We start from the raw sequence: 27,681 nt of genomic DNA on the forward strand, positions 1-27,681 counted from the left end.
CTGGCGCGCGTGGGGCGGGGGAAGGCCCGCGCCGGCTTTCCTGCGCCGCCGCCGCCTCGCGCTCCCCGCCCCGCCAGGCCGTCCCCGCGGCCCGCGGCCTCGCCGCCAGGCCGTGCGGGAGAGCGCGCACCGCTCACCGAGCACAGCGCTCCGCCATCCTGTTTGCGGAAGTGACGTCCCCGCAACGCGGCGGGAGGACTCATGACGTCATATCCGGGGAAGGGAGAGAGAATGCGACACCGCGCAGGCTGAGGACGTGGCTCGGCTCCGCGCCCGGAGGAAGGACAGGACTACGACCCCCAGGAGGCCTTGCGCGGAGGGGGCGGTGGCACGCGTGCGCAGTCGGGCCCCGCTGGGCCTCAAGGTGATGGTGGGGACGAGCACTGCTGCACGTTGCCCCGACGCGGGCGCGTGCGCGCGAAGGGGGGGGGGGAGGAGGGAGGTGAAGGGGGCGGCGCGCGCGCGCGCGCGCGGCAGCGACCGTTGAGCCGACCGCCGCCCAGTCCGTCTCCATGGCTCCGGGCCCGTGAGGGGGAGCAGTGGCTTGGCCACAAGGTACCCGCTTGGCGCGGCCGAGGGGGAAGGGCCGCCGCCCGAAAGCGGGTGCTGGGGGCGGGCGCCTCCCGGAGCTTCCCCCCACTGCGCGGCCGTTGGCGGCGGGGGGAGGGAAGCGCCTGGCGGCGGGGCCTGCCCGCGGGCTGCGCAGGGGCAGCCGGCGCCCGCGAGGCCGTGGCCTGGCGGCGCGGGGTGGGGGAGGTGGGGGTTGGAGGACAAGATCTGCAGCCGTTGGGCAGGCTCCCCCGTCGCACACGGCGTCTCGAGCCCGTTTTTGCCCTCATAGCGGTGGGGCATTGGGCTGACTCTGACCTGCCGTCGCTGGTGTTCTGAAAGGGACGGTCTGCTCGGAGGTGCCGGGCCCGAAGGCCTGGTCAGAGCTCTGCGTCTTCCTCCTCGCTGTTTTTTTTACCTCTGCAAACTCCCAGGCTGCTTTGCCTTGCGTGAAAAATGTTGGCCTCGAGTCTCTTGACAGTTGTACTGTTAAAGAGTCGTAGTTAGGTTACACTCCGTAGGATGCTTCTCTCCTTGGACAGCTGTATCTATGCATGTCTTAAGAGTCTGCTTAAGGTGTTTGGAGAAGGACTCCTTCCCTAATGTTTCGCCTGCTTCTTGGTCAATCACTTGTGGCATAAGCAAAGGACTGCCTTCCTTTAATAGGGGAGTCTAAAAATTGAGAGGTCTGCAAATTTTTGCTCCTCTCACCTGCTCACTGATTGAATTCTGTTTGCCTTACCATCTTGAGCCTTCCGCACTTACCTGACGTTTTGTTGGACTAGCTTTGGAGGCAGTGGCTGGCTAAACTAGACAGATTCCTTACCCCTGGCTTGCACAGCTTTAGGGTGTGCATTAGGAATTTGCTACTAGTAATTAGCTGGGGGAGTTATCCAGCGAATCAGATCGTTAGGAATCATAAGCCTTTATGATAAGACTGTCAGGTTAGGCAACGCAACTTCAGCTTTAAGATAGGATGTGGATTTATGCCAGAGACTTAAAATGCAAGACAAATAACCTGCATATGCAGTGTCATTCATGTCATTCATTTCTGAAGTGCCTTCTACAAGCTTGCCCAAAAGAGAAACATGAATTTGGAAAGCAGCACATAAAGTGTCACTGAATTTCTTACCAAACCTAATTCTTAAGCAGACTCCAACTGAAAGTATTGTTCAACTTACCTAACCCCCAGGATGTGCTTGCTGTTGTAAGTGTAAACTTTAAAATTTTGCCAGAGTTACGTGTTAGTTTAGGGAGACGCAGGCAGCAGGTTCCTAATTTGGGATATATTTTGCTGCCTATGCCAATAGTTTCTTTGACTTGCAGCTGCTTCTGTGTGAGAAACGCATGCACGGAGGATATGTCCTCACCATCTATCCCCTCCAATGGAGGTGACAGCAGGTGCTTTCCTCCTTTTCTGTTCAGCGCTGTTTGAGGTAAAAGGGACGTGACTGGCCTCTGTGGCAGCACTGAGAAAGTGCACTCACTGCTTGAGATGTATTTCCATCAAGGGGCAAGAATACTCATTCAGTGATTTGGGTAGGTGGATATCATCTGGCTTGCACTTGACAAAAACTGAGTAGGCAAATTCAGACTTTAATAGAGTATGTAAGGCATGTAGGGAGTTTAAAAACACTTGTCTAACCGTGACTGTCTACAAATCTACTTCACAGACCATAGCATCTGACAGGAAAAAATTTCGTGTGATTCCTTAATTCTAAAAGGATCCGTTTAATTCTGCTGCTTTAGTTGACTCCTCCTCCAGATAGGATGACTTGGCTCTGTCTATATGCACATTAAGAAACTGAGGCCTGTTTTTGTGAGACAGGGCGTTCCTGATGTCCCTTTATCTCTGATAACTGCCCTTAGTTTGCATCTGTCCTGTTCCTAGATGGAGTAACTTCAGTGTTGGCCTTCAAGATAAGGACACAACTAGCACAGTGGCAGAAGCGTAAAGATTTTTTTAAATGTATGTGAAAAACTAACTAGCTGAATCCATAACGTTCCTTGCAGTCAGCTAGCTTTGCATGTTGGGAGGAAGATCCAACATAGAGTTCTAATTGGTGTTGATACGCTCTAACCCAAATAACTGAAGCTGAATGTATTTTGAAAATTAGATGCCGAAGCAAATTCGGCATCAGCAACACTTCAGTATCGAGAATGAAGTAAAATCACTAAGACCTGGGAACAAAATATGCACCGTTTATTAAGTCAAGAGTATATTGCTTCAAACCATCAGGAAAATTCTGGTTTTAACGGATGTTAGCAGACCAGATTGACTTGTCTAGGTATGTCAGTTCTCCCACCTTTTGTCTGTCTTAGTAAGCATGGAGTTCAGGGTAGAAATCATCTCCTCTTTAAGGTACTGGGTTTATACAGTGGGATTTTGGCCTGTTGGGTGTCTAAACCCTTCTGTAGCACAAACAGTAATGATCTGTGTTCTCATGAACTTTGCATTTCCAGGAGAGGTATTCCTCTTTCTCCCTCTGAACACTTCCAGTCCTTTCTTCCTACCCCATCACTCGGTTCTCCCCAAATCATCTTCAAACTAGTTACCGTAGCATGCGTCAACAAAAAACTTTTTTGTTGTGCTTCCACAGATGATGCTGCTCCTTCTAAACAAAGGCATTTGAAAGAAAGAAACTAGGGGGGAAAGAAAAGGGTCTTGGGCTGTTCGTGTGCACCGAAAAATAAAGTGCCACTTAGCTGGGCTGTACACTTCAATCCCATGCATCTGCTATTTGATCTTGTCCAAAACTGACCTTGACTACATGTGAGAGTTGTTACATAAACAAATAAAACCAGAAGTTGCATAGCAGTGATTGTGGCTCTAGAGAGTTGTAACAGATAATCCTCCCTTCTGTAAAACTACTTGGGCAGTCTGCCCTTGCAGCACTGAGTGGACGGAGGGAAGAGAACGGTGGTTATACCGTCAAATGCTCGTGAGCAAATTATGAGAGACAACAGGAGGGTTTTAGATAGATGGGTTTTGTGGGTTTTAAGTAAAAATAAATAACTCTTCAGCAGTTCTGTAAGTCTTTTCCAGAAGTGACTGATGGAAGAGTTGAATAGAATGTGAAGATGTTTTATTTTAACTGTTAAGGTCGTGCTTTGACCCAGGTTTTGCCAGTCAGTTGACACTCTGCTCTTCCTTATGTTTTGTGGATTTAAAAGCTGGTTTTACTAATTGTAAAATTAGATGACATCTTTTTCTTCCCACTCTCCCAGGCCATAGGATAATTTTTTCTGGAGATGGGGTTTTTCCTGTATTGAGACACAAGCCTTGGCTTTTTGTTGTTCGTGGCTCCTAGGATGCTGTGTGCTTTCAAAGGCTGTAGTGTCTCAGTTGAAGGACTCTTCTCTCTGAGTACAGTGACATAGCAAACTTGAACTTTTCTGTATGTCCCTTTCCTATAGGATAGGCAAACCAAGAGGTAGGTAAACAGTGGCCTCACAAGCACCCTGCTTAATTCTTTTTTGTAATGCTGGTAGATCTTGCTGCTGTGGAGAAAACCTACCTCTTATCTCTTTAGCATCATCCATATTGCTTTGGTCTTAAAATCAAGAGTGGATAATACAGGACTTGGAAAATTAATTTGCTTGCTATTACTTCCCTTGAATGAAGCATATGAGCAAATTTGTTTAGGATTTATTTCAAAAAATATTGAAGTCGATGTGATTTGTATTTACAGCGATAACTCATTAAAAATAAACTTATGCAGTATGACTTTCCTCATTCAAAAGATAACCTTTTAATTCTGCTATGCCAGTAGGTATACAGCTCTGCATAGTTTATCTTATCCCATGATTGTAAATAATAGGGTATTTGAACGTATTGGACAGCAGAGGTAGGTATGAAGTTGGATGGATAGTAATTTTAATTTTGAACATAATTTCCTAGCTTACGTGGTCACCAGAGTTACGGGGGATAGCAGGGAGGAATGGGCAGGCAGATAATATTATACGGTTTTGACAGAGGGGTAGAAATCACAGAATTTATGGATGTTATATGAAAGTTGTCAAGTAGAAAGATGCTATTGGAAAGATCCTATAGGCATCCTATTCAGATGCCTCTGAAAAAACAGCTGCAACTTAAATTCAGTCTTTAGCAAACATGAGAGTGTATATGTGAGAGACAGCATGAATGCCTTAACTACAGAAGGAACTTCACTTGAATTTCATGGGTTTTTTTGGACACCAGCAAATCTAACCTTGTGACAAAAGTCTATAGGAAGTCAAGTTTCCTTAGTTCTATTGTCAAGAATTCTTGCTCTTAAAAAGAGGGAGGACAATTTCTGAGACTGTATATCCTCTTTGTTTCTTTCTTGCCTGTAAGTATTGCAGCAGACCCTGCAAGGAAAAGAATAGCTTATTTTCCATAGCTACTAGGAGTGATTTAAAAGAGGTGTTTTAGATATGGCAGATGCTGACTGGAAAGTCTTCTTTTGACTATGTATCCTCTCCTAGGCAAAAGTAGTAGCAATATGTAGGCCATGAATAGGGCTCATCACCTTAAGCTGTGTCAGTCATAAGTTTGTGAAAAGCTCCAGGCAGAGCTCCATGTCATGCACATGTTATGTTTTTTAATAACTATCTAGCACTTAAGGAGGTATCTCGTGGTTCACATTCTACTCTAGGTTTCTCTACCCTGTCAGAAGTCTGCCATAACCTTCTAAGATATCTCATACAAAAAGTCATTTATTATGAAGTTAGATGATTTGGGTAGATGGCTCTGAGGAGTTAATCCTGAGGACCATATTCATGCCTTCGTGTTATGTACTCTTTCCTTGGCTCTGCAGTTAGAAATTTTGGAAGGCAAAAGGTAGTGCCTGCTGTCTTGGAGTTTTGGTAAAACTACAGGCTAAGAGAGACCACCTCCTCTGAAGCTTGTATAGAGTTCACGGCTTGACTGTATTTCTGGATTTCAACAGGTAGGGTTTCTGAATGGTGTGGAATCACTGATAGCATGCTATGCTAAACATGTGCCTTTTTTTCCCTTTAAAGTAAATCTTTAAGCCTATCAATAGAAAGAAGTCCACTCGCCATGGAGGTATTTTTACTATTCATATCAGGTTCTCTTAAAAAAAAAAATTCCATACTACTAAGATGATTAGAAAAATCAAAACATCATTATATTTTTCTCCGTGGTTAATGATGTAATTGCAGCTTCACATCTATCCTCCTGATTTATGAAATCTTTTACTAGGTTTTTAGGTTGAAGGATTAATTCCTAGTTTTTAGAATGGTGTTACTATCTGCCTTTCCCACACTGAAGGCAGTAAGTGTTTTTGCCACTATAATCTGGTTTCCTTAGGACTCCCGTCCTGATAGTGGCTCAGAGATTTGGTGTTACATGGAAGGGGCAAGTCAGATTGCTGCAAAGAGCCTCGCTGACTGAAAGATTGCTGCTGGTACTTATGGGATTGTCTGAATTCTTCTGAGGCACTCCTTTGTAAGCTGAAAAGAAGCCCATGCAGTGGTTTGGTGGTAGCCTCTTCTAAAAGTACATAGTCTGCTACTTAAAAGTTGAGCAGAAGCCTTCCTAGGGTCCTGTTGAAATTTTGTCAGAGCTCCTTTTGGTCTAAAGTCACTGCTCTGTACGTCCAGTGCTCTTTCGGTCACTTGCAGATTGTGTTATTTTGTTCTTTACATGGGTGGGGACATCAGCATTCACGTTTACCAAGCAAAAGACACTGTAGACGGTATTAAATTGAGTGGTGGGCAAGATTATTTATCCACTCAAAAATACTGTTCAGTGTAGACAGGACCTTGGTAACAATTATGCTTCTTTCGTAAGAACAGTCACATTCACTTGCAGAAATGTAGGGAATAGCAGTTACAAAACAATTAGATGAAGAGTGTGTTTTTGAGCATGTATGTGTTCTGTAAATGTTATGATCAGCCTCTTCACACATAATTTTTCAAGATTTTCTGATTGATACTACACATATTTCCCCATATGGGCAAGTTTGAATTCACAACAGAATTCAACACTGACTTTCGAATATTTAGAAAAGATTTATACTGGAAGTGGATTTCTGCCAACAGATTCTACTCAAAGCTGAATATTTTTTTGCTGAATAAGTGACAGCTTTGCAGTGTTTGAAAATGTGAAATAAATGTAGTGAAGGAATAAAAGAAAATCTTGAATCTAATGTTTCCAATGTGAATTCTCTTCATATTGAAATTGATATTTTTGCGGTTTGAGGCTGTTTTATGGATATCACTAGTTTGTAAGGCTTCAGGGGTTCTTGTAAGCACTTTTTCTAAAAGTATTAGAAGCGCTTTTAGTGAATTTGAAAGGTAAAAGACTTGTTAACTTGGTGGGCATTGTTACTTTGCTTGGCTTGTAACAATTTAAATGCAAGATATGTGAGGTAACAATTACATTACAATTAGTACTACTGATTGCCGTTGGGTTATTGAGGGCAGGGACGCAGAACTATGAGACAACATGACGTGCAAAGCCTGGAGGGAGCAAGATGGCATTTACCGAGGCCAGAAAATAAATGGTTTTGGAAGCCGTGATGCAAGATGAGGGAGAAGGCTGCACAAAGTTGATACTAAGGTCTAAATGTAAGTGTATTCCACATTCTTTCATGGAATGCCACATTCTTTGTTAATGCCTTCTAAAATCAGTGAAGAGGAAATATTTGAATACCTACACTCTTATTTTATGGTCCACTCAAAGGCTGAACTTTGTTAGGGTTAGCACAAGTTGTAGTGAAAGTTACAATATCCTCAGTGTGTCTGCAGTTTTCATTACTCCTTGCAGGAATAAATGTTTGATGATAACTCTAAGAGTTGTTCAGTGTAAATATTATAATCTAAATTTTATATGTCAGTGAAGTCCTGCCTGAATGGAAATACTATGAATCCCAAAATGAGCTTGGATACTGGAATCTGAACTATGAATTCAAAAATGAGTTTGAGCAAGCTGGAGTTCAGTTTTGCCTGTAAATTTTTTACTGTTATTGATGGCTTTGCTGGTGAAGAGAGATGTGCAAGGAAGTAGCAGAGCTTGAGAAGAGAAGTACCTGAACCCTGAACACAGAAATAATAGTCATGTTTCTAATGTTTTCCAATGTGTGTTGAAGTGCAGAGTCAGAACTCCGAGATACTTGGTCAAAGTTGAAACGGGCGTGGAATCTGCCAATTGAAAGTTGGATGAACTGTCATGGAGACAGGTTAAACTGAAATTGTAATCGGGAGAAAAGGTCTTTTGGTGTGAGGGGAAGGTAGCTAAATACAAAGATGGAGAAGAACACAAATAGGGAAGGTGTCCAGAGATTTTGAGAAAAAAATTGGAGAGAGGGGAGATCGTGAGAGATTGTCAAAAATGTTTCAGGGAAGTATAGAAAAGTGAGCTGTGTTTATTAGTCCCCAGAAACTTCCCACTACTTTGCCACCCTTTCCCCCAGTGTTAATGGTGCTCTAGTTGAAAACCTTCTGAACAAAAAAGCACTGGTGTTTTGAGGGGAGCAAACTAATGATACACTGGAAGATATAAGGAAGGAAGAAGCTATTAATGGTTGCTTGGGAAAACATACAATGAAAGAAGGGAGTAGAAAGCAGAGAGAATTTGATCTGGGAGGAACAGATTTTATTATTATGAAGTATTAAGTAGAAGGGCAAAATGATAAGCGGATGAGTACAATCCCTCCTTTGAACTAACAAATTGAGGGTTTTTTTAACCTTTTTGACATAGACATGTTTGCCTAGTTTTGAGGAGGGATTAGTTAACCTCTAAAAGGATAACTTTCCAACTTGCTTCTTACAGTCACTTGTGTATAGAGTGACAAATGGACAAAACCCTCAATTGAACGGCACTTTAAAAGGCAGGTTGTTTTGTTTGTAGATCTATTCCCTTGTCAGTGTTTCTCATATATTTATTTCTTCCTACTGAGAAAAAGGATGATATGTACAAATTTTTGTAACTGGAAATAGCATACCTACTGTTGCCGTGTCTTGTTTCCCTCCCTGGTTGATCCTTGTTGGTGTAAAGCACCTATCATTTTGTTTAAAAATTAATTCCGTTCTAAGTTGTTAAAAGACCAATATGCTTGGAAAATTGGTTGCTTGTGTTAAGATCCGTCCTTGGATTTTCCAGGGTAATTTTTTTCCCCACCCTCAACACCTGCCTTTCATTTATATGGAGCTGCAATCAATGCAGAAGATCATCCAGCAAAATTTACACTTGCTGGGAGGAATGTTTGTGGTGAAAAGAGTTGCTAATTAGACCTTTTGTGGTATTAGTGTATGAGGTGTATTTATGTAAAAAATCAGTAGAGGGCAGAATGAAACTTCTGAAGGAAAGAACCCAGCATAGATGCTCAGTAGTGCAAAGCTGGAATACAGTTAATGGGGTAGAATAGCACCAGTCATTAAAAAATATAGTTCTAGAGAGCAGAAAGCACTGGTTTCTTTTAGAAGAATTAGAGATAACATATTCATACTTTTACATCATGCTCAATAGATGTAAGCTTGAGATCCAGTGTCTTTCAAAATAGAGAAAATGAGGATACCACAATCACGTTTGATTGGAAGCAGGTTAACTAAGCCTCCTATTTAGCATTCTAGGTCTGTAACTCAACATGCAATATAAGGTTCTCTTGCTTTATTTACCTTCTGAATCTGAACGTTCAGAATTTTTAAAGCTCTGCAAGAACTTTTCTTCTGTTTAAAGCTACTTTTTGTTCTGCTTTCTATTTATAATATTAAAGTATCAGAAGATCATAGTAGTAGAGATTGCTGTGGACGTAGGGACCATGTCTGAGGGTTTGTTTTACTTTTGTGACCTCAGTAGGTTCATTCTACCAGAAACGTATGACTAAATTTTAGTAAGAACAAGAGTAGCTTAGATAAAATAAGGGTAGAAAGGTGGTTGTCTCTTTTCCTTTTGTATCAGTACTGCACTGTAGTAATATAAGAAATTAAAAAATAATAGCATAGCATTTACTAAGTGAAGCTATTGCAGAGATCAGACATGATGGAGGTGGAATGGGGCTAATGTTTTAGGATAACTTGTCTACAAGAGTTTATCCTTGCATTGTGTTTTGATGAGATGATTCTGGCAAAGATTTTAATAAATTTACCGTGGTTTATTTTGCATTACTGCCTTTACCCTAAAACGTAGATTGATGATTTTGGGGACTGTTCTGAATGGTTGACAAGATCAGACAGATACTGGTACCAAAACTTCGAATTGGAACCAATTTTCATAGCTTAGAGTAAATAACAGATCGTTCCAGGGACATTGCAAGTGTAGCTGAAGTTAAAGTGTAAATCCTACATGCTCATTCAGATACTGCTGAGGTACTGATACAGAGACTAAAAAGTCCAAATGCACTACCATTTCTCATTCATAAAAAGTGAGTGCATGCTATGCTGAACCATTTCAATTACTAAGAGATTCATAGTTTTATTTTACATTGAATTTCAAAAAACAATGATGCTTTGCATGTATTGCACTATTGTTAAAATGCTGTTAAAATGTGTTCGCAGCTTTTATGCAACCCATGTATGTTTTCTGTTCAATTATATCTTTCCTGTTTTGTTTTATTAGCTTAACGTCTGGCAAGGTGTGTGGGGTTTTTGTTTGGTTGGGTTTTTTTGTTTGGTTGGGTTTTTAAGAATATACTGTCAGTAAGTTCTTGAACAACTTTAAGTATGACAACAAACTTCAAGGTTTTAAAAAATTATACTTAGTAAAACATTGTAAACAAGTCCACTTTATTAAGCTTTACTGAGTAGTTTAGATGAGATCTGTACTTTTTTTTTTTTTTTACATCTTTTTCATGCAAAGGTGAGTTCATACGAATTTCTGAAAACTTGGTGTGTGTGCTTTCAAAATTGTATTGTATATGCCACACACAAGCCTCAGTTTGCTTGATTTTACACCAAAAATGACAAGAATATAAATTAATTTTCTGATTTCATTGAATGGTGCTTTGGGAGTGGAAAAGCTTGTGGATTTTGAGTGGGAACTCTCCTGTGGTATAATTAATGCTCTCTTTTTAAATGCTAACAGAACGAATGAAACTGTTTTAAAACCATCCATATTTACACAGTGTGTCCAGAGTGCTTCTGATAGAACTAGGATGAGAAAATAAATCAGTAGTTTACATATACTATATTCCCAATTCCCTCAGATGATTTCTGACCCCTTTTTCAAAAGGGAACTTACACTGAAGTTTTTGCCATCTTAAATCTACCCCATTCTCTTAGCTGTTGTTCTCTTTTGCAGTTCAGAATTTGTTACTTATAACAGGATAACAGTTTTTAAATAAATTACCCTGAGAAAGTTTCATCTGACTGTGTCTCTGGCATGATTCCTCTTTCCTACAGCAGATAGACTATTCCAGGCCACGCTATTTTCCACTATATTGGCCTGGCTTGTTACCTGTATGTTTTCCAATGATCTTGTGTTTCCTTTCTGTTTAAATTGTTAGCACGTATCCAAAACCATCAATTTGTGATAATCACACAGACTCACTCTGTGGCATGCTGACATTCTGTTGTCCTCAGGAGGAAAAGTAAGTCTAATCTCTGCTTCCTAGTAGTCACTGGAATGCAAAGATCTAGCAGAGCAAATGCAAGAGATGGGATACTCCTGGAGTATATCAGTTTTATGCCAAAGCGGATATAAATTAAAACAGAAGTACAAAAGTTCCATAAACAAAACCTCTGGCATTGTAATGAGAACTTGAATTCTGCTTTTGTTCAAGAGGCCACTAGAGCACTTCCTTCACGTCAGAGGGCTTGTTAATAATTTGTCATGAGTCAGGCGTGCCTTCAGAAACCAAGTGGTTGACCAGGAATCCTAACAGGGAGCATGCCCTGAACAGGGAAGATCTCTTCAGCTCAATTTACAGCCAACTGGAGATACTACCAAATAGTCAGCTAGAATATGACTGCACTGAAGAGGAAACCTTTACCCCAGAAGTGTTATGTATTGTTTCATATTTTGTCCTCGTACATCTGTTGAGTTACCGACGACATGACCAGAGAACAGCTATATCTGTCCTTAGACCTCTTCATGTTGTGTGTGGTTTTTTTTTTTCCTTGTGGCCTGTTGAAGACAAACCTAATACAGATATTGAAGACACTTTAAAACAGATTTCCCCCCCACCCCCTAAAATTATTCTTGTGCCACAAACCATCAGTTTTTCCACATACTATTTGAAGTTTCTATTTTCCATCCTTTGGCTGCATCTGCAGCATCATGCAAGAGCAGAAAAAAATTGAAATACGCAAAACATTTATTTTTAAGAAATAACTTTTAAAAAGTGACTGGCTGCCATTGCAGGTAACATTTAGGTTAATGTCTTGGCTCTCTTAGAATTTGAGGCGTTTTTAACAATTAAAAATTAAATAGGCAGTGATATAACTTGTATAACTCCAGTAATTTGCCAGAGGAAGTATTGTATTTAGAGAATAAAATTATGCAACAAATCCACAGACTGACACTTTCTCCTACTGCATGTGGAGAGCAGCAGATACTAGGAACTTCCTTTCACTGATCCCAACTTAAAGGGAAGATTGCTTCTGTATTCTTCTGATGTTTTGGAAGGATGAAACAACTAGTTTCATGTTTCTTGTGAGCTACAGCCACAGTTGTATATTGTGAGCTGTCTCTTCTGCTTAAGATTATCTCGCAATGTTGAGCCAAGTAATTTTCAAAAAAATTACAATTGAGCAGCTGCACCCATCTCTTCTTGACAATATTCATTTCTAATAAAAAATCAATCTAATAAAATCAAGTAGATGGTACGTTATTCTGTTACCTTAATCTGTTATTTTACTCATTTGCCTTTCCTACACTCTGCTGTCACCGTTATAAATATAACGCTTTCCTCCTCTAGGTGCGTATTGCCATTCAATAGTGGCATCCTTTCTAACTTGCTGACATTTCAAAAGTCTCTCTTTTGTTCATTAAGATGTGCAAAATAAAGCAGGTACCTATAAAATACATTAAGATCTTTTGGAAATTTACAGCCTTGTTAGGAAAAATCTGTTTTAGTTCATTCTTCCAAATGTAAGCACTATCATTTTTGACTCATATTTTAACCTTTTCTTATGTATCAAATATCTAGTAACAAGCTTTTTAAAGCAGAGAAGCAAAAGGTAAGCTGGTTCTCATGATAATAGCTAGAATCATGCTACCATCTATGCTTCTAAGGTTCAGGATCTTTTCAGGATTTACCCTAAACAGTTAGAATCTTTCCTTTGACCAGCCAGGTCTTGCCTCATGGAGAAATGCTTTAGTTAATGAGTTTCAAGTCTATCTGATGAGAAGGGAAAAACAAAATGGCATGGTAAGCCTCATCAGTGACCCTGGTAATGCCCCTACTTCAAAGCCATCAGTAACATTTTGACTGTTGTTAAGTTTCATGATATAGTGCACTTAATTCTGTGAGCAAAGGCCTTGAAACTCATTAACCATTTGCAAGTATGTTAGCTACCGACTAGTGAGTATTGAACAGACAGTAGTGATCAGCTGCTGCGTCTCATTAAGGGGAATTCTCTTATAATTTTTTTGAAGTTCTGGAAGCCATTTCATATGCTAATGTTCTGAAGCAGCAGCAATTAATCAGAGGCTTGGTACAGTATTTGCACCATTAATAGATGCTAGACAGCAAAACCTAGAAGTGGTGCTCTGAGAAATGCAAATAGTGGGAAAACTCAGATATAACTGTTCGGTTGCTTCTTGCCATCAATTTCTGTATTCCGAATGATAGTGATAATTCTCCCCTCCTTCCAAGACTGTTGGCATGTAGAATCCTGTTAGTAACAATAACGAAACGGAATTGAAACGGTCAGCATCACTTCTTCCATGCTGTATGGCGGCAGTTTTCAAAGCTTGTTTAGAACGGATATTTTGGGATAGGATACTATCCGCTGAAAGCTAGCTAAATTGTGAGATACGGTGGAAGTCTGACTCAGGAGCTCCTGAATTCCCACAGATGGATAGTTATCCTTGCTGAGTCTGCTGAGTCTGCTGGCTGGATGTTTTGAATGCCTATTTGGGACAAATGCTCAGAATGCTGTGCCCTACTAGGGAGAGGGGGAAGTAATCCTCTGTGGAGAGTGTTACTCCTCAGGAAAGTAGTGTAAGTGGTAACAGTTGCTTTTTCCCTGTTTATTGTTGTAATTTCTATAAATCAGTAAGGTGGTTGGTGCATGACAGAATGCCATCTTAACATTTTTATTTGAATGTTAGTGTTTCCATCACTTTTTGATTAGAAAAAGTTGCATTTGAATCTAGGAACCCAACAAAAACCTCTGCTTCTCATAAAAACAGATACACATCAGGCAGTTTTTACTTCTAGTGAATTCTTACAGGTACCTTGGCACAGACTGACTTGTTGAGAAGTAGTACCTCTAGTTGATTTACTGCTCTAAGCAGCAGTACTCCCTGGCACCCACTGAATTTATAGCTCAGCAGGAGTCCGTAACAGCTTCCTTACATAGAGACAAGAGTCCAGTTGTCCCCACATGAGGCGATACCTCTTCTGTGGGTGTAAGTTCAACAAAAGTGAGTGTCTGTGCTTCACGTGCAAAACAGAGTTTTCTGGGGAGTTCAGAACCATCCTTCCACTCTTTTCCCCACATCAAACATTGTAATTATAGCACAATGATTGCAGCAAATATGTCAAGAAAACATAAAGGCAGAAATGTTCCAACGAGTGCTTTTGGGTTATACTGCTTCTATCAGTTGGAGACAGAAGTATGCAGTTAACGAATACTTCAGAATTTTTAAAGCTCTGAGAAAAACTCGGAGCTATTAGCCTACGAGGGGAAATTACACTGATTCCCCTTTCAGTAAGCAAGGTTTCAGGCTGACCAAAAATCTTCTCAATATTAGTTTGCTGTTCTGTCTGTTTCTGTTTCTCTAAATATGCCTCTTTTTCTACTTTGGCAGAGTCTTCAATATGTTCAGGAAGTATATTTGAAAGGTGGGGAATCAGCAGCAGAAGAAAAAGTTTTCGAAGAGCAGAAACTTACACACTTTTTGTTTTATATCTGTGAAGTAAAAAAAAAAAGTGTATGTATGATTTTATATTTTTTGAAAGCTATTTACACTATGAAGTATTTATCTTTTTCAACAACCTAGACAAATTCACTATCAAAACACCTGATGACATATAACCAAGGCGATTAGTGAAGAGGAAGCCAGACAGGGAAATGGTAGTGGAGTCTGAATTAAACTTGAATGATTTCTAGTTTGGATTAAGAATTGTTATAGTAATAAAAGGTCTAAAAACATCAAAAAGATTTTAGAGTTCTAAGGTAGCTAACTTAGCTGGCACTTGTTACACAAAGTCAGTCAGTGGTGCTTTTCTTAGAGGCAAGGAGACGTAGTAGTTCTGTAGCTCGTGGTCATTATATAAACCAAAGGAGAGAGAGTTAGCAGTGCGTTCATTAGTTCGTAATTTGCCAATCTGTGGAAGCAAACAACTTCTCGATGTCTGTAAATGCCAAACAAAATTCCTCCCTCTATTTTATGGGGAATATGGTTCTTTTCAACTTTGAGAAATAACTGTTAGGTATTCAAAATCAGAAGACCAACAGGGCTGTCCACAGTTCTAAAATTCTCTTTGCATTGTAATGTTTCTGAGAACGCAGTGTAAATTTGCTTTTTGTTAATACATGACATTCAACAACACCATCCCTGTTCTTTACAGATGTATACTAGCAGGCTGTTGTTGTTAGGTTTGTTTCTGTTAAGACTTAATTGAGTGTACTGTATGAATTTTTACTCTTACAGTTCAGAATAGTATAGAATATTAAAAAGGATACTGGATATAAGAATGTATTGACACCAAAATTTAGTTTTAATTATGTTACAGATACTATTCTCTCTTCATCCCACAATGACTAGAACAATTTAGCGAGGTTGCACTACGTTTATTTAGGCTGGAAGTATCCCTTAAACTCTCAGTTGCTACTAAAACTGAAGCTTGAAGGGTAACTTTTCAACAACTGTGCCAGATTAAGCAGATAAAATCAATACTTACCAATGAACATCTAAACATGGTTTTAGAGGAGCAGAATGAGCGTTTTAACTGTGAGGAGCAGAGTACGTTAAGTAAAGGGGCCATTTTAATTCAGAATACTGAAGAAGTGAGATCTAAAATGATTTGCTTAATCCTAGAAGATAAGAAACTGAGAATTTCTGCAAAGCCAGATAAGGAAAACCTTTTAAAATAGAAGAATTAGCTCTGCTTATCCTGAAATAGCAGACAACTTAAAATTTGAGGATATTTTCAAGTACTATTGGAGCACTTACAAATAAAATTATTGAAATGCAATTTGTTCACTCTGTCCCTCTTGTTTCCTTTCTATAGGAACCTCAGCCTGACTTCATCAAAATGCAAAGGAGTGTATTACAAACTGCATCTCAGCTGGCACACGGGACATGTTTGGTTTTTTCTCCCACTAATATCTTTCAGCGCTTAAAAGAACAATCAGTCTCATCTAATGTTGGTTGCAAAGTGATTTTGGCACTGGGCCCTCCTAAACGATGTCACCATGCAGGTGCAGCACTGTTTGCCTCAAAGAAAAGTACGTTTTCATCCCAACCAGCAAACACTCGTCACAAAGTACCAGAAGAGAGAAATGCTTTGACTTCAGCAAATGATATACCCAAGCAGAGCCCTGTAGAATCAGATTCTTCAGACCCTGATCCATTACAAGACAAATCAATTAGTCTTTTTCAGCGATTCAAGAAAACTTTTAAACAGTATGGAAAAGTCATGATTCCAGTGCATCTTTTGACTTCCACTGTATGGTTTGGATCCTTTTACTATGCAGCCATGAAGTAAGTTGATATTTTGTTGCAGTGCTCAATACTGCTGTTAAATTGAGACTGACTTTCACAACTGAAAAGAAAGAATTTCTGCAATATAAATTATTATTAAATGTGAGAAACTGCCTCTATATGTAATAGGGAAGGGAGGCTACGTTTTTAACTAAAGCCCAAGATACGATATTGAAAATACATAGGATTCATGAGTGTCATATGAGTACCATTGATGTGCAATTATTACTGTATACCAAATAGTTTGTTAACATTTGAAGGAATGCAAATCTCCCTAAAATATACATGGCTGTAAACAGTATGGAACTGATTAGTAACCTCTTGCAAGGTAAAGGTAATGGTTTGCAATCATGATTATGAATTGCTAGGTGAGATCTGTGTAGACAGAGTTCCATGTGTTTTTTGTGTGGGGTTTTTTTTTGTTTTTTTTGTTTGTTTGTTTTGTCTTTGAACTTGTAGGCCACGCTTTTGAATTGAAAATTAAATATTTGGCAAAAAATATGTGTGTGTGTCTATATTACATAGTTCTGATTTTAAGTTTCTTTCTTTTAGCTACAGTGTGCGCCACATGCCGTTTTAGAAAATGGCATTTATTAGAAAAAAAACAACTACACCAACTCGGAGCTGTTAGTTCAGAGGAAAGAAGTTTTCTCCATCTGCAAATAGTTTGCAAAATCTGAGTAAATGTTTATCTCTGGATTGCTATGTTGTATATTTAATAATAGAAAGTATGTAACAATGGCAGTTTCTGGCGGCAAGGATGGGGCTTTGACATCAGAATGCCTTACCACACAAGTGTTTGTTTTAGTTACTCTAACCAGCTGGCATAATTGCCCTTTCTAGGAGCTATAGATCCAAATGTCATTCTAAATTTAGCTCATATCGGAGGAATAAAGGTCTCGAGCTATTAAAATATTTTGCTTTAGATGAATCCAAGTTTATGCTCACATCCAGACATTTCAGATTGAATATAGTTTAGTTTTCTTGAAATACTTTAGTTAGCTGCTAAAATACATATTTGACAAATGAAAGCAACTGAAATGTTTAATTAGAAACTAATTATAACAAAGCTTCAATTTGTCATGCTAGAGGAGCAGCACCCTCTTGAAGTGAAAAAAAACTTTCAGAATGACTGCTTATGATACAAGATTAAACCATGGTCATTTATTTAATAACGTTGAATAATGCTGTCTTTCAGATTTTATTAGGTTTTATTTTATTTTCTGCTCTGAGGATAGACATCTAGCTTGTAGAGTCTAATAACTATTAATAAATTACTGCCTGTTGTTGTTCCTGATAATAAAGTGATCACATGCACAAAAGACTAAAATGCTTAAAATATTTGATAGAAACAGATAATAATACAACATTCCTGAATATTGGAAAGTCAGATGTTCTTTAATTGCTTAAAGCTTCTACTGTAACGTAAAGCAGGACTCTTTTTTTTTTTTTTTTTTTTTTTTTGTGCTCCTATTGGTTTCCCTGTTTTTCAAGTAGAAAGAAACTGTAATAGGAGCCCCCCTGTATTGACTAGGTAGAGCAGATGGGCACAAAAGCCCTGAAGTCTGGTGACTATAGCAGTCCCTTCCTTTCCCTTGCCGGATTCCATTTGTTTGATATATTTAAAAGGGAATGGAAGACTCTAGGTTCTAGGCTTCTCGGCATGCTACAGGATTAGTCCAAAATTTGAAAAGAAAGAGAAAATTCTTTTAAGGCAAAATAGATTTTTTCTGTTCCATCAAGTTCAACCTGCACAATTGGAACCAAAGCAGCTGTCTTCCCACTGCTATATCTACCTACCTCTGAACATAGTAAGCTGGGACACGAGTTAAGCTAGTAGTTGCTCAGCCCAGTGGCGATAATGTAAGTGCCTCAATTCTAGGGGTAATGCTGAAAAAAAAATTGATTTGCCTATGTGACCAAGAATGTAAAGCTTTTAAGCTTATTGCTTAGATGAAAATAACATTTTGCTATCAAATTACAAAGTTTGTGTGACTGAATATAAGAATGTAAATGGTACTGTAAATCACTGTTCAAGTTTCAAATGTCACCCTATTCATTTTCATTTTTTTCTCTTTGATAGAGGAGTGAATGTGGTTCCATTTCTGGAATTGATTGGCTTACCAGACAGCATACTAAACATCCTGAAAAATTCCCAAAGCGGAAATGCACTGACTGCGTATGCATTGTATAAAGTAAGTATAATAGTAGCTTGTAAATAAGCTTTAAGTCTTGCCTGGTGAATTGAACAGGGTTTATTTGTTTAGATCAGAAAGAATTAATGCTGTTTTCTCTCTTTCATCGTTATAAATATTTCAGCCTGCATTCATTCTTGTAGTAAAAATAGTTACATGCAAGTTGAGATGGGCTCTGTGTTGCTTTAAGGAGCTCATCTGTATTTTTAAATAACTGTTTTGTTTGCTGCCAAATGGTTGTCTGCCCTCAGATTTAATTACAATTAAGTTTTTCGTATATATCCCTTACATATTAACAGGGGTAAAGAGGTGAATTTTAAATACTTTGTGATTTTCAGGTAAAAGTACAGGTATTTTTTCCCTTGAGGAGTCTTTAGGTTGTCTTCCTGCCTTAGTTCTTGATTGTTGCTGAGGACGTTCACTGTCCACTTGATTCCTTACAGTCAGGTTTGGGTATCATTTTGGCTTTACGTGTGCACAGTAAACTTTAAACATGTCAGGTGTTATGCAACACAATGAATTTAGTCTTCACCTGCAACACCTCCTATCTGACTGATTTCTGAAATGTGATGTTCTTCTTATCTGTTATTTACAAGGGTTATTTTCCCAAACAAAATGTGAAAGCACTAATCTTGCCAATTATTCCTGTTCCTAAAGGAAACCAATGTATATACATGTGGTTTAATACCAAGATTTTTATTATAGCTGGGAGATTTGGCAATATTGAAAGAAACTTTCAAGATGGGGAAGCAGTAGAATAGGTTGAAAATAAAAGATTGTGCAGGCTTTATCTTTGAAGTTCTGAAAGAACTGGTTAGTCTAACCTATCTGGAATAACAAACCTGGTTCATGTGTTTACATTAGCTGATCTCTCAAGGTCTCTTTTAGCTTTAGTCTTCTATATGTGGTTCCTATTTTTGGACCTCAAGTTAGATGCCTATACTCTTGTGAAGTTTGGAATTTAAAGCGTATTTTGTTGTCAGTATCTCCTGTTTGCTTAGATGGCTTAATGTTCACAGGCTGCCTGTTCTGAATTGCATTCTGAGATTGCATTCTAATGCTCTTTCCAGAAACTGCATAGGGAGTTTTTTTAAAAAAGAAAGAATAATAGCTACCTTAGTTTTTTTTTTTTTTCCAAAAGGATACTTCAAATAAAAAGTACTTGTTTCTGGAGAATGTACTGCAAATTGGTTTATTTCCTTGTACATGGAACTGTTAGTATGTGACATTGATGCTGGCCAGAATAAATTCTTAATATTAAAAATACCTTTTGCTAGATGATATTTTCTTGTTTTATTCATATGATGTGTTCTTTGGTTTCTTTAAGATTGCAACTCCTGCCAGATACACGGTGACTTTAGGAGGAACATCCATCACTGTCAAATATCTACGTAAAAGTGGCTACATGTCCACACCACCACCAGTAAAGGAGTATCTGCAAGACAGGATGGAGGAAACAAAGGATAAAATTACAGAGAAGATGGAGGAAACAAAGGATAAAATTACAGAGAAGATGGAGGAAACAAAGGATAAAATTACAGAGAAGATACAGGAAACCAAAGATAAAGTTTCATTTAAAAAAATAAAGGACTAGGAAAGATGCTTAATTTTTGGATTTATCAAATTTAGCACTTTAACCCTTTGAGGCAGGAGATACTAAGTGCACTTCTGAGCTTTCTTTTCTTTTTTTTTAATCTGGAGACTACAATTGCTCTGTGGATTAAAAATTTCTGTACATTCACCAAGGCTAAAATTCCCTGGGAGAGGGTAATTGTAACAAATTTTTAATTCATAAAAGCAAAAATGAATCTCAGAGTAGAAGTGGTTAATAGCATCAACACTTCTTCCCCATTTTTTCTTCAAAAATGAAGATGTTTCTTCCACAAGCCATCATCTTAATGCACTGCTATTACCCTGTCAGAATGAATCTTCCATTACACAAGAATGAAGATTTCTCTACTGGGGAGGACGATATATTTTGGTTTTCAGAATATGTGTAGCCAGGCCTCTTTAGCCACTGTCATCTCTCAACTCAGAAACAGACCGTTATCACAGATACTGCACATGAAGGAATCAGTGGATTAGCTACTCAGCCTGTATAAATTGTAACAGCTACATTGACTTCAGCTGAGCTTTGGCAGTTTACAGGTTGAGGATATGAACCTTTCCTGGAAAGTGTCTTAACTTTTCAGAAATCTCTTGACTGAAAGGGTTAGGAAGATGAGTTAATCACAATAGCCATGTTGTCAGGTATATTTTTTTTTTTCTGAAGTTGATATACAATAGAAGGCTATTAAATGAAATGAATCAATAATTGTATAATAAAAACTAGATTTGTTTTATTATGTTAAAGCTTACAAAACTGTTGTATTTCGTGGTAGCCCTACGCTAACAAAAAAAATATTCAAAAGGAGAGAAGTTTACTTGATTAACTGGTGTACTTTTTAAAAATAAAAGTGTTTAGAGGTAAACTCAACAGTTCCCAAGAATTCCTAAGACTTCAGAAGAACAGTTTACCTAAATTAAGCATAATTTCTGTGAGACAGTGATCACAGTCTACCAGACGTTTTCCTCTAGATGTACTTAGGACGAGCAAATACTTTTATGCAGAGCTGAAGGCTGAAATGCTGTGTCAGAGACATCATAAAGGACTGAGCTGAAACTGCTCTATTTGACTGGGCAGGCAAACTTCTCTCTTGTTCTGATTCAAATTTATGCTGAATTAAAGTGTTTTTTTCCCCCTATTTCTATTACAGACCTCACTTTCTAACAAATCTCTGCATGCTTATCTTGTTTAGCAAGGGTTTTTTTTGCAGGGTGGTAAGGGGGAGCAAGAGGATTGGGAGTTGTAACTGACTAGGATAAAAGAATATAGCTGATCAAATACCAGCTTTGCCCCACTCCTATGCTTTCAGTCAAGTCATTGAGGGCCTGTCCGTGTTTAAGCGGGTTGAAATTCGTTAGCTTAATTGTGCAAGATTGATTACATGCTTGTCTGCCTCTGTCCACGTGTCAAATAGTAACTGCAATCTAATGCCTACCTCGCAGGGATGTTGTGAGGAATAATCATTGTATGTTCAGTGCCCTGAAGATGTAAAAGTGCCATGTTTCGGATGAATATTATTAAAAAATAATTCTCTCCAACTGTGAACTCTTATGCTGTTGAGATGAGCACTACTGTCAGATTGGAGTTAATCATTGGATGGTTTTCTCCTGCTTTAGTGTCTTAAAAAAATTGGAAGTAATGCTCAGACACTAAAACTACTAATTTGCAGTCATGTATTGCTGCAGAGTTAACTTCTCTAACCACCTAAACTGTTGCATACAAGCCTCTTACACAAATCTAGTCCCGCTTTTAGCATGTGCATTGAAATAGTCATATTAAGCTGAGTTAATGTATGAGTGCGACTTTACTAGACTGGTAACCTACTATCTCTACAGGCAGGAAAATGGAGTAACCCACATTGTGTTCCACTTGTTTTCCCTTTCTGGCTACCAGGGATGATGAACCAGATCTTGTCTAGTTTTCTAAGCAGGAGTCCTGGACTCGCTTACCTTAATAAAACAGAGAGATGTACAACAGTGATTTTAGCAATGAGAAAGATTCACTCTACTGTGTGGCAGCTAACAGCTTACAAAGAGTGTGGCAGATGTATCAATTTTGGGATTCCCGTCTTTTGCTTTTTGTTCTTCGAGAACTGTGGCATGTGTGGCTAAAGTCACTGCAATGTTTGAGGGGATCAGGAAACACATCTAGGATTTAAAAAAAAAAAAAAAAAAGTTAATGTTCAGGGCTCAGTTTTCCAGTCCAAGTCACAGCATGGTGGGTAGGAAGGAATGAACTACGGTGCAGAAGTGGGAGCAAGCAGATAGGTCAGGAAGGACTTAAAAGAGATACTTTAGTGCTAACTTCTAGTGTTTCCCTCTAAATCTAAACCACTGTTGCCACTGAATTCTATATAATGTGAAGCTATAGCCTAACTGAACGCTTCAGGCTTAAAACAGTCACAGTAAGGCCTTTGGAAAGCTAGTCTTTAAGCTTAGAATACAGGCAACGGGTTTGGAAGCTAAGTATCAGTGAATGTATTTGGCAGATCCTCCTCCTAAACAAATACAAATCTGACATACTAGGAAATAAAATCACGTCCTGCTGCATTTTTTTTTTAACCTGAGAACTGGCTTCAGACAAAAAGCCTTTGTTTGGTTTAACGTAACGTTTTAACTAATTTTAAAAAATTGAATACTACTCCTTAAAAGAAAAGAAATATCATTAAGCCTATTTGCTATTTTCTTGTCTGAAATTTTCAGGAGCCAGCTTCTCATTGAGATTCAGCACTTCGAATGCAGTAGAATCAGACCATGATGTCTTCAGGCTGGTAGCAAATAGGCAAGATTTTTTTTTTTTTCTTTCATTCTGTGACTTCTCTGTCAAATTTTCTAACTGGCTGAAGTAGTATAAGGACAATATTTTTATCTAAGACAGGAAGCGACAGATGCCATTTGGGACAATGGGAAGTTCTGCACCTACTTACCCTTGCATGTCCCACTTGCCCCAGAAGTCCTGGCCCTCTTCCACTCATGTGGGTTGGGTGCTCACCTCAGTTTGCACCAACCTTCACCCATAATGGGCTTAAAGGTATTGCAAAAGACTCCCCCCCCCCTTCCCCCCCCAGCTCTGGGCAAAGAGAGTCCCCCACCTTCCCCCAACCTTCCCCGAAGCACCTGCCCTCTCTGTGTGACACTTACCTCAAAGTATAGTTTCTGAGTCATGGGGCCATTGGCCAATTCTTCTGGGTCACATGGGCTGGGGGAGGGGGCGGGCAGAAATCCCCTTGGGGGTTTTCCTTATTATCCCCATGTACATGTTCATCTGAAGTTGACATGTTGTTCTGGTTTTCCGTTTTCATGGACAGTATTGACTGTTTCTTGCAGCACTGTGCAAAAAAAAAAAAAATCTAATGTCCGCCCTAGTAATACTGCGGGGGTCATCCCACTGGCTGGTGCTGGATGGCGGGTGGGGGGGGGGGCCTTGGTACAGCTCAAAGGACTGGGCTCTCCTTTCACATGGCAGGGAGGTGCACTGGCTGGGGTGGAGGGGCACCCTTGGTGGCCTCCTAGGACAGGTTTACAGCTTCTGCAAGATTGTTCAAAATTCCCACTTGTGGGCCAACATGACAATTTATCAAAGGCTTTGTTGTGCCAGTGGCTAGGGGTTCAGTCAGCGACCTTGGCTCAAGTTGGTCCATTGGCTGGAATAAGGCCATTTTTCTCATCAATGCAGAGACTAGTTGGGGACTGTGTACCCAGCTACGCAAAGGACAAAGTTGTCTTTCACACTTGTATCTCACTTACTTACAACATAAATCTCACAGGTCTTGCCACAAAACTAGAATACAAGTCTCTCTACTGATGTGACTAGAAGATTGTGTCCTTCTTGGGTGAGGCAGTGCATCTGGACTGTGCACACCCATGGAGCCTGGTCAATATTTGCTCTCCAGGGCCAGCTGTAAGGATTTTGTGACCAGCATTTTAACTGTGAGCTCTCAGAAGTTAGCAAACTGTGGGACAACACTGCCCAGCTAGTGGTGCTGGGGTGGGCTGGCTCCTGTAAGGGGAGGTGGGAAGGACAGCACACCACCACACCCTCAGTCCAGTAGAGACCAGCATAGTGCCCCCTCCCTCCCCCCCCCCAGCTCTCCTGGAGCAGAGACTCTGCCACCACCACCCTGAGCACCATGCTCCCAGGGCTCCTGGGGAGGTGAAGAGTGTGGACAGAGCCCCAGAAGCATCCACCATTGCACTGAGGACCAGTTGGTCAGTGCTAGCAGGGGGGCAGCCCGCCTATCTTGGCAGCTCAACATCCCTAGGGCACAGGGCTGTCCCTTTCCCTGTCCTTCACCCGCGTCGTCCCTCACCGGCTTCCAGCATAAGGCAGATCCAGGATGTCCCACCTTCCAGCTGGTCTAGAACATGCAGCACAAAGGCCTTGGGCCTGGGGGGGGTGGGGGGGGGCCTCTCCAGGGTGTGCTGTGGCCTGAGAAGGCACTGACTGAGCATGCCCTGGAGAGCGAGCGCCTGGACAGTCCCACAGAGCTGGCCTATGGGGCCATGCTGTGCTAAGCAGATGCCAGTGCTGGCATGGATGAGGAGAGCCTGAGCTGAGCTTAGGAAAGGGTCTGCAGGAGCTGTTTGTGCTGGCTCTGCTCAGAGCACTCAGGGAGTGCTAACACCAACAGAGCTCTAGGGACAGGATTTTCCACAGGCACAGACCCAGGTGCACTCCCACACCGCGATCCTGCCAGGTTGGGGATGGAGATCACAGGCTGCTGGGCTGGGGGTGCCAGGGCAACCTGCAGAGACCATCCTTATGGCTTTTCTGCCCATAAATATCAGAGTCAGCATCTACCCAGCAACACAGGACAAATGCTGGAGGGGGTAAAGCAAATGCATCAGCCACTGAGCACCTCTCTGCCCTTGGGATTTCCCCCTGCAAGGGACCACTCTATCCTGCCTTGCTGAGTGACAGGCAGGGCTGGAGCTGTGGGAAGGGTACTTTGTGGCTTTGGAAAGAAAGGTGGCAGTCCAGAAACGTGGCAGGAGTGAGGCGAGAGGCTGGGGAAGGCTATCTCTGGGTATCAGAAGTCAGAGTGCCTCCCGACACTGCCTGGGGCTTTGCTTTCACAGCCAGTCACAGCATCAGAATAGCTGAGGTTGGACGAGACCTCTGGAGATCATCTAGTCCAAACTTGCCATGTATGTTCAAGTAGGGTCACCTAAAGCATTTTGCCAAGGTCCCTATCCAGACAGCTTTTGAGTATCTCCAAGGATGGACTCTCCACAACCTCTTTGGGCAACCTGTTCCAGTGTTCAACCAACCCCACAGTGAAAGTGTTTTCTGATGTTCAGGTGAAGTTTCCTATGTTTAAATTTGTGCCCATTGCCTCTCATCCTGTCACTGGGCACTACTGAGGAGAATCTGGCTCTGTTTTCTTTACACCCTCCCATCAGTTAGTTATACGCATTTATCGTATAAACAATATATAGCGTATGTATACGTTATTTATCTCCTCTCAGTCTTCTCTTCTCCAGGCTGAAGAGGCCCAGCTCTCAGCCTCTCCTCGCATGAGAGATGTTCCTGTCCCTAAGTCATCTTTGTGGCCCTTCACTGGACACGCTCCAGTATATCCATGTTTCTCTTGTACTGTACCCAGCACTCCAGTTGTTGCCTCACCAGGGCTGAGTAGAGGGGAACCCTCTACTGCTACCTCAACCTGCTGACAAGGTTTAGTGAGCCCCAGACAGCACCATGCCTCCCCACACCGCCTTCCCTCCCAGCATGCCACTCCCTGCACCCCAGGCCTCACACTGAGGAGAGGACGGGTGCTGCCCGGGCAGCTGGGAAGGTCCTGCCTCCCCTTGCCATTGGTTGCAGCTGCCGGCGGACCACTCCAAAGCCCTGTGCCTGGCTGGGAGCCACGGGGTCACTTTGCTCTCACCCTCCTCCCTCAGTTAGGAGCCTTCGGCTTCATTGCCAACACCACAAAAGCAGACTGCGAGTGCTCTGGAAAATCCCTGCCGTGGTAACACCAGGATTTCTTCTCCAGACGCTCCTCCACCAACCCCAATGGAGCAGCAGGACTGGGGTGTTTCCAGCCCAGGCCCTGGGCCACCACAGGGTGGGCCTCCACTCCTCTCTGTGGGCAGGCACCTGCCCCCCTGCCCTGGGGCTCCCCAAGCCCTCAGCAAAGCCTGTGGATCTCCACATCTCCCAGGGGCCGGGAGTGGGGCTGCTGGCCCTCCTTATACCCGCCCACAGCACACAGGTCACAGACCACCATGATGACACGCCACAGCGACATCACAGACCACCACACTGACACATCACCACAGTGTCACAGACCACAGAGGTGCCAGGGCTGGACCTGCTGTCCCCACATGGCCGGGCAGTGGGTGGCATCACCCCCAGGGTGTCAGCGTAGGTGAGTAGGCTGTCCCCTTCCTCCTGCATCACTCACCGTCAGTGACAATAATTGTTTGAGAGTCACAGCTGTCCCCTGGCGACTGTCTGGCTGTTTTGATGAAGATGATCTGCTGAGTAGAAGGAATACATCTTGATTTCATGTGCCTGCAGGGCAACATGTAGCTTTAAGTTTGTTTTTTTTTTTTGTTGGATGAACTGATGGGACAATTGTGGAGGAGAGAACCCAGGGGAGGCACTGCAGACTTGGTTAGGAATGAGAAAGAAAAAAAGCAGACCTAATTTAACAGGGGAAGGATTTCAGAAAGAGACATAATTAATTAAAGAAAGATTTCTAATTAGTCTTGTGCTCGGCCAAGGGGCCAGGAAGAGATTAAACCACCACTTGAGGAGAACCTACCCCAGCTAAATTCTCCAGCACTGTTTTTAAAAAGTTTTCTGAAAAGGCAGTGCATATAACCTACGCTGCTTGGTGGCTGGCCCCCTACAGCAAAAACCCCCAGTGCCCGTGCTCTTCACGGGCCGCAGCAGCCAACATAGCTTTCTGCCACCAGCCACAGTGGCCATGTTGGTGACCATCGTTGAAGGTCAAGCCCCATTTTCCTAAACATGGTTGATTACAACAAATGAACAGTCCTACCTCGAAAAGCAGAGGTTCCAGTGACTTCCTGTGTCCCAGCTCTCCCTGAGAGAGCAAAAGGTCCTGCTGGCAAGGGCTCACTTTGCAGCCTCTGGCCTTCAGCATCACCTTAGGAGTAACTCATCAGCTGTGCGGCAATTTTGCTATGGAGGTTGCTTCATGCTTCAGCTAAAAGGTTAGGCAAGGACTGTTTCGGTAGTGTTGGTTCAGCAGCGTGCTAAATCTAGCTCTAGTACACTTAGCACCAGCTTGCATGTGCCATGGCTCCTACCACAAAACATGACACAGTGTAAGCTCGCATTGCTGGCTTAAATGTGGTACAGTTTTTAAGTCAACTCCACTGGCAGACTCACTGCTGGATCAAATCGTCAGTGTCCTCATTCTTCTATCTTATGCTAAATCAAAGATCTTTTATGTTCTCTTGCAGTCAGAATAAAGTCATAAAACTGATGTGATTTCCACTTGACCTGCCCTGTCAAATCCATCTCAAATGCAG

General features: G+C 41.3%; 2 protein-coding genes across 6 annotated transcripts in view; one reads left to right on the forward strand and one right to left on the reverse strand.

Annotated features, from left to right (window-relative positions):
• The window catches only part of RNMT (RNA guanine-7 methyltransferase), a 19,649-nt gene extending 18,653 nt beyond the window's left edge, over positions 1 to 996 (reverse strand). The window contains exon 1 of one of the 2 annotated variants that reach the window (XM_068932099.1): positions 868 to 996. The gene's annotated coding sequence lies outside the window, so the exon portion shown is untranslated. Of the gene's footprint in view, positions 1 to 137; positions 271 to 867 lie in introns of those variants that run through there. The other variant, XM_068932097.1, reaches the window with a different exon arrangement.
• Positions 216 to 21,718, forward strand: FAM210A (family with sequence similarity 210 member A). 4 transcript variants are annotated; one of them, XM_068932102.1, is made up of 5 exons: positions 216 to 364; positions 14,474 to 14,596; positions 15,900 to 16,372; positions 18,456 to 18,567; positions 19,895 to 21,718. In XM_068932102.1, exons 3-5 carry the CDS (start codon positions 15,924 to 15,926, stop codon positions 20,159 to 20,161), a joined length of 828 nt encoding a protein of 275 aa, XP_068788203.1. In that variant the 5' UTR covers positions 216 to 364; positions 14,474 to 14,596; positions 15,900 to 15,923; the 3' UTR covers positions 20,162 to 21,718. The 4 variants fall into 4 exon arrangements, with proteins under 4 accessions (XP_068788203.1, XP_068788206.1, XP_068788204.1 ...); XM_068932105.1 differs by having other exon boundaries at positions 324 to 555; XM_068932103.1 differs by lacking the exon at positions 14,474 to 14,596 and having other exon boundaries at positions 351 to 555.
• Positions 21,719 to 27,681: the final 5,963 nt, after the last annotated feature.

Source organism: Struthio camelus, chromosome 2 (assembly GCF_040807025.1).
Source record: "Struthio camelus isolate bStrCam1 chromosome 2, bStrCam1.hap1, whole genome shotgun sequence".
NCBI classification, from domain to species: Eukaryota; Metazoa; Chordata; class Aves; order Struthioniformes; family Struthionidae; genus Struthio; species Struthio camelus.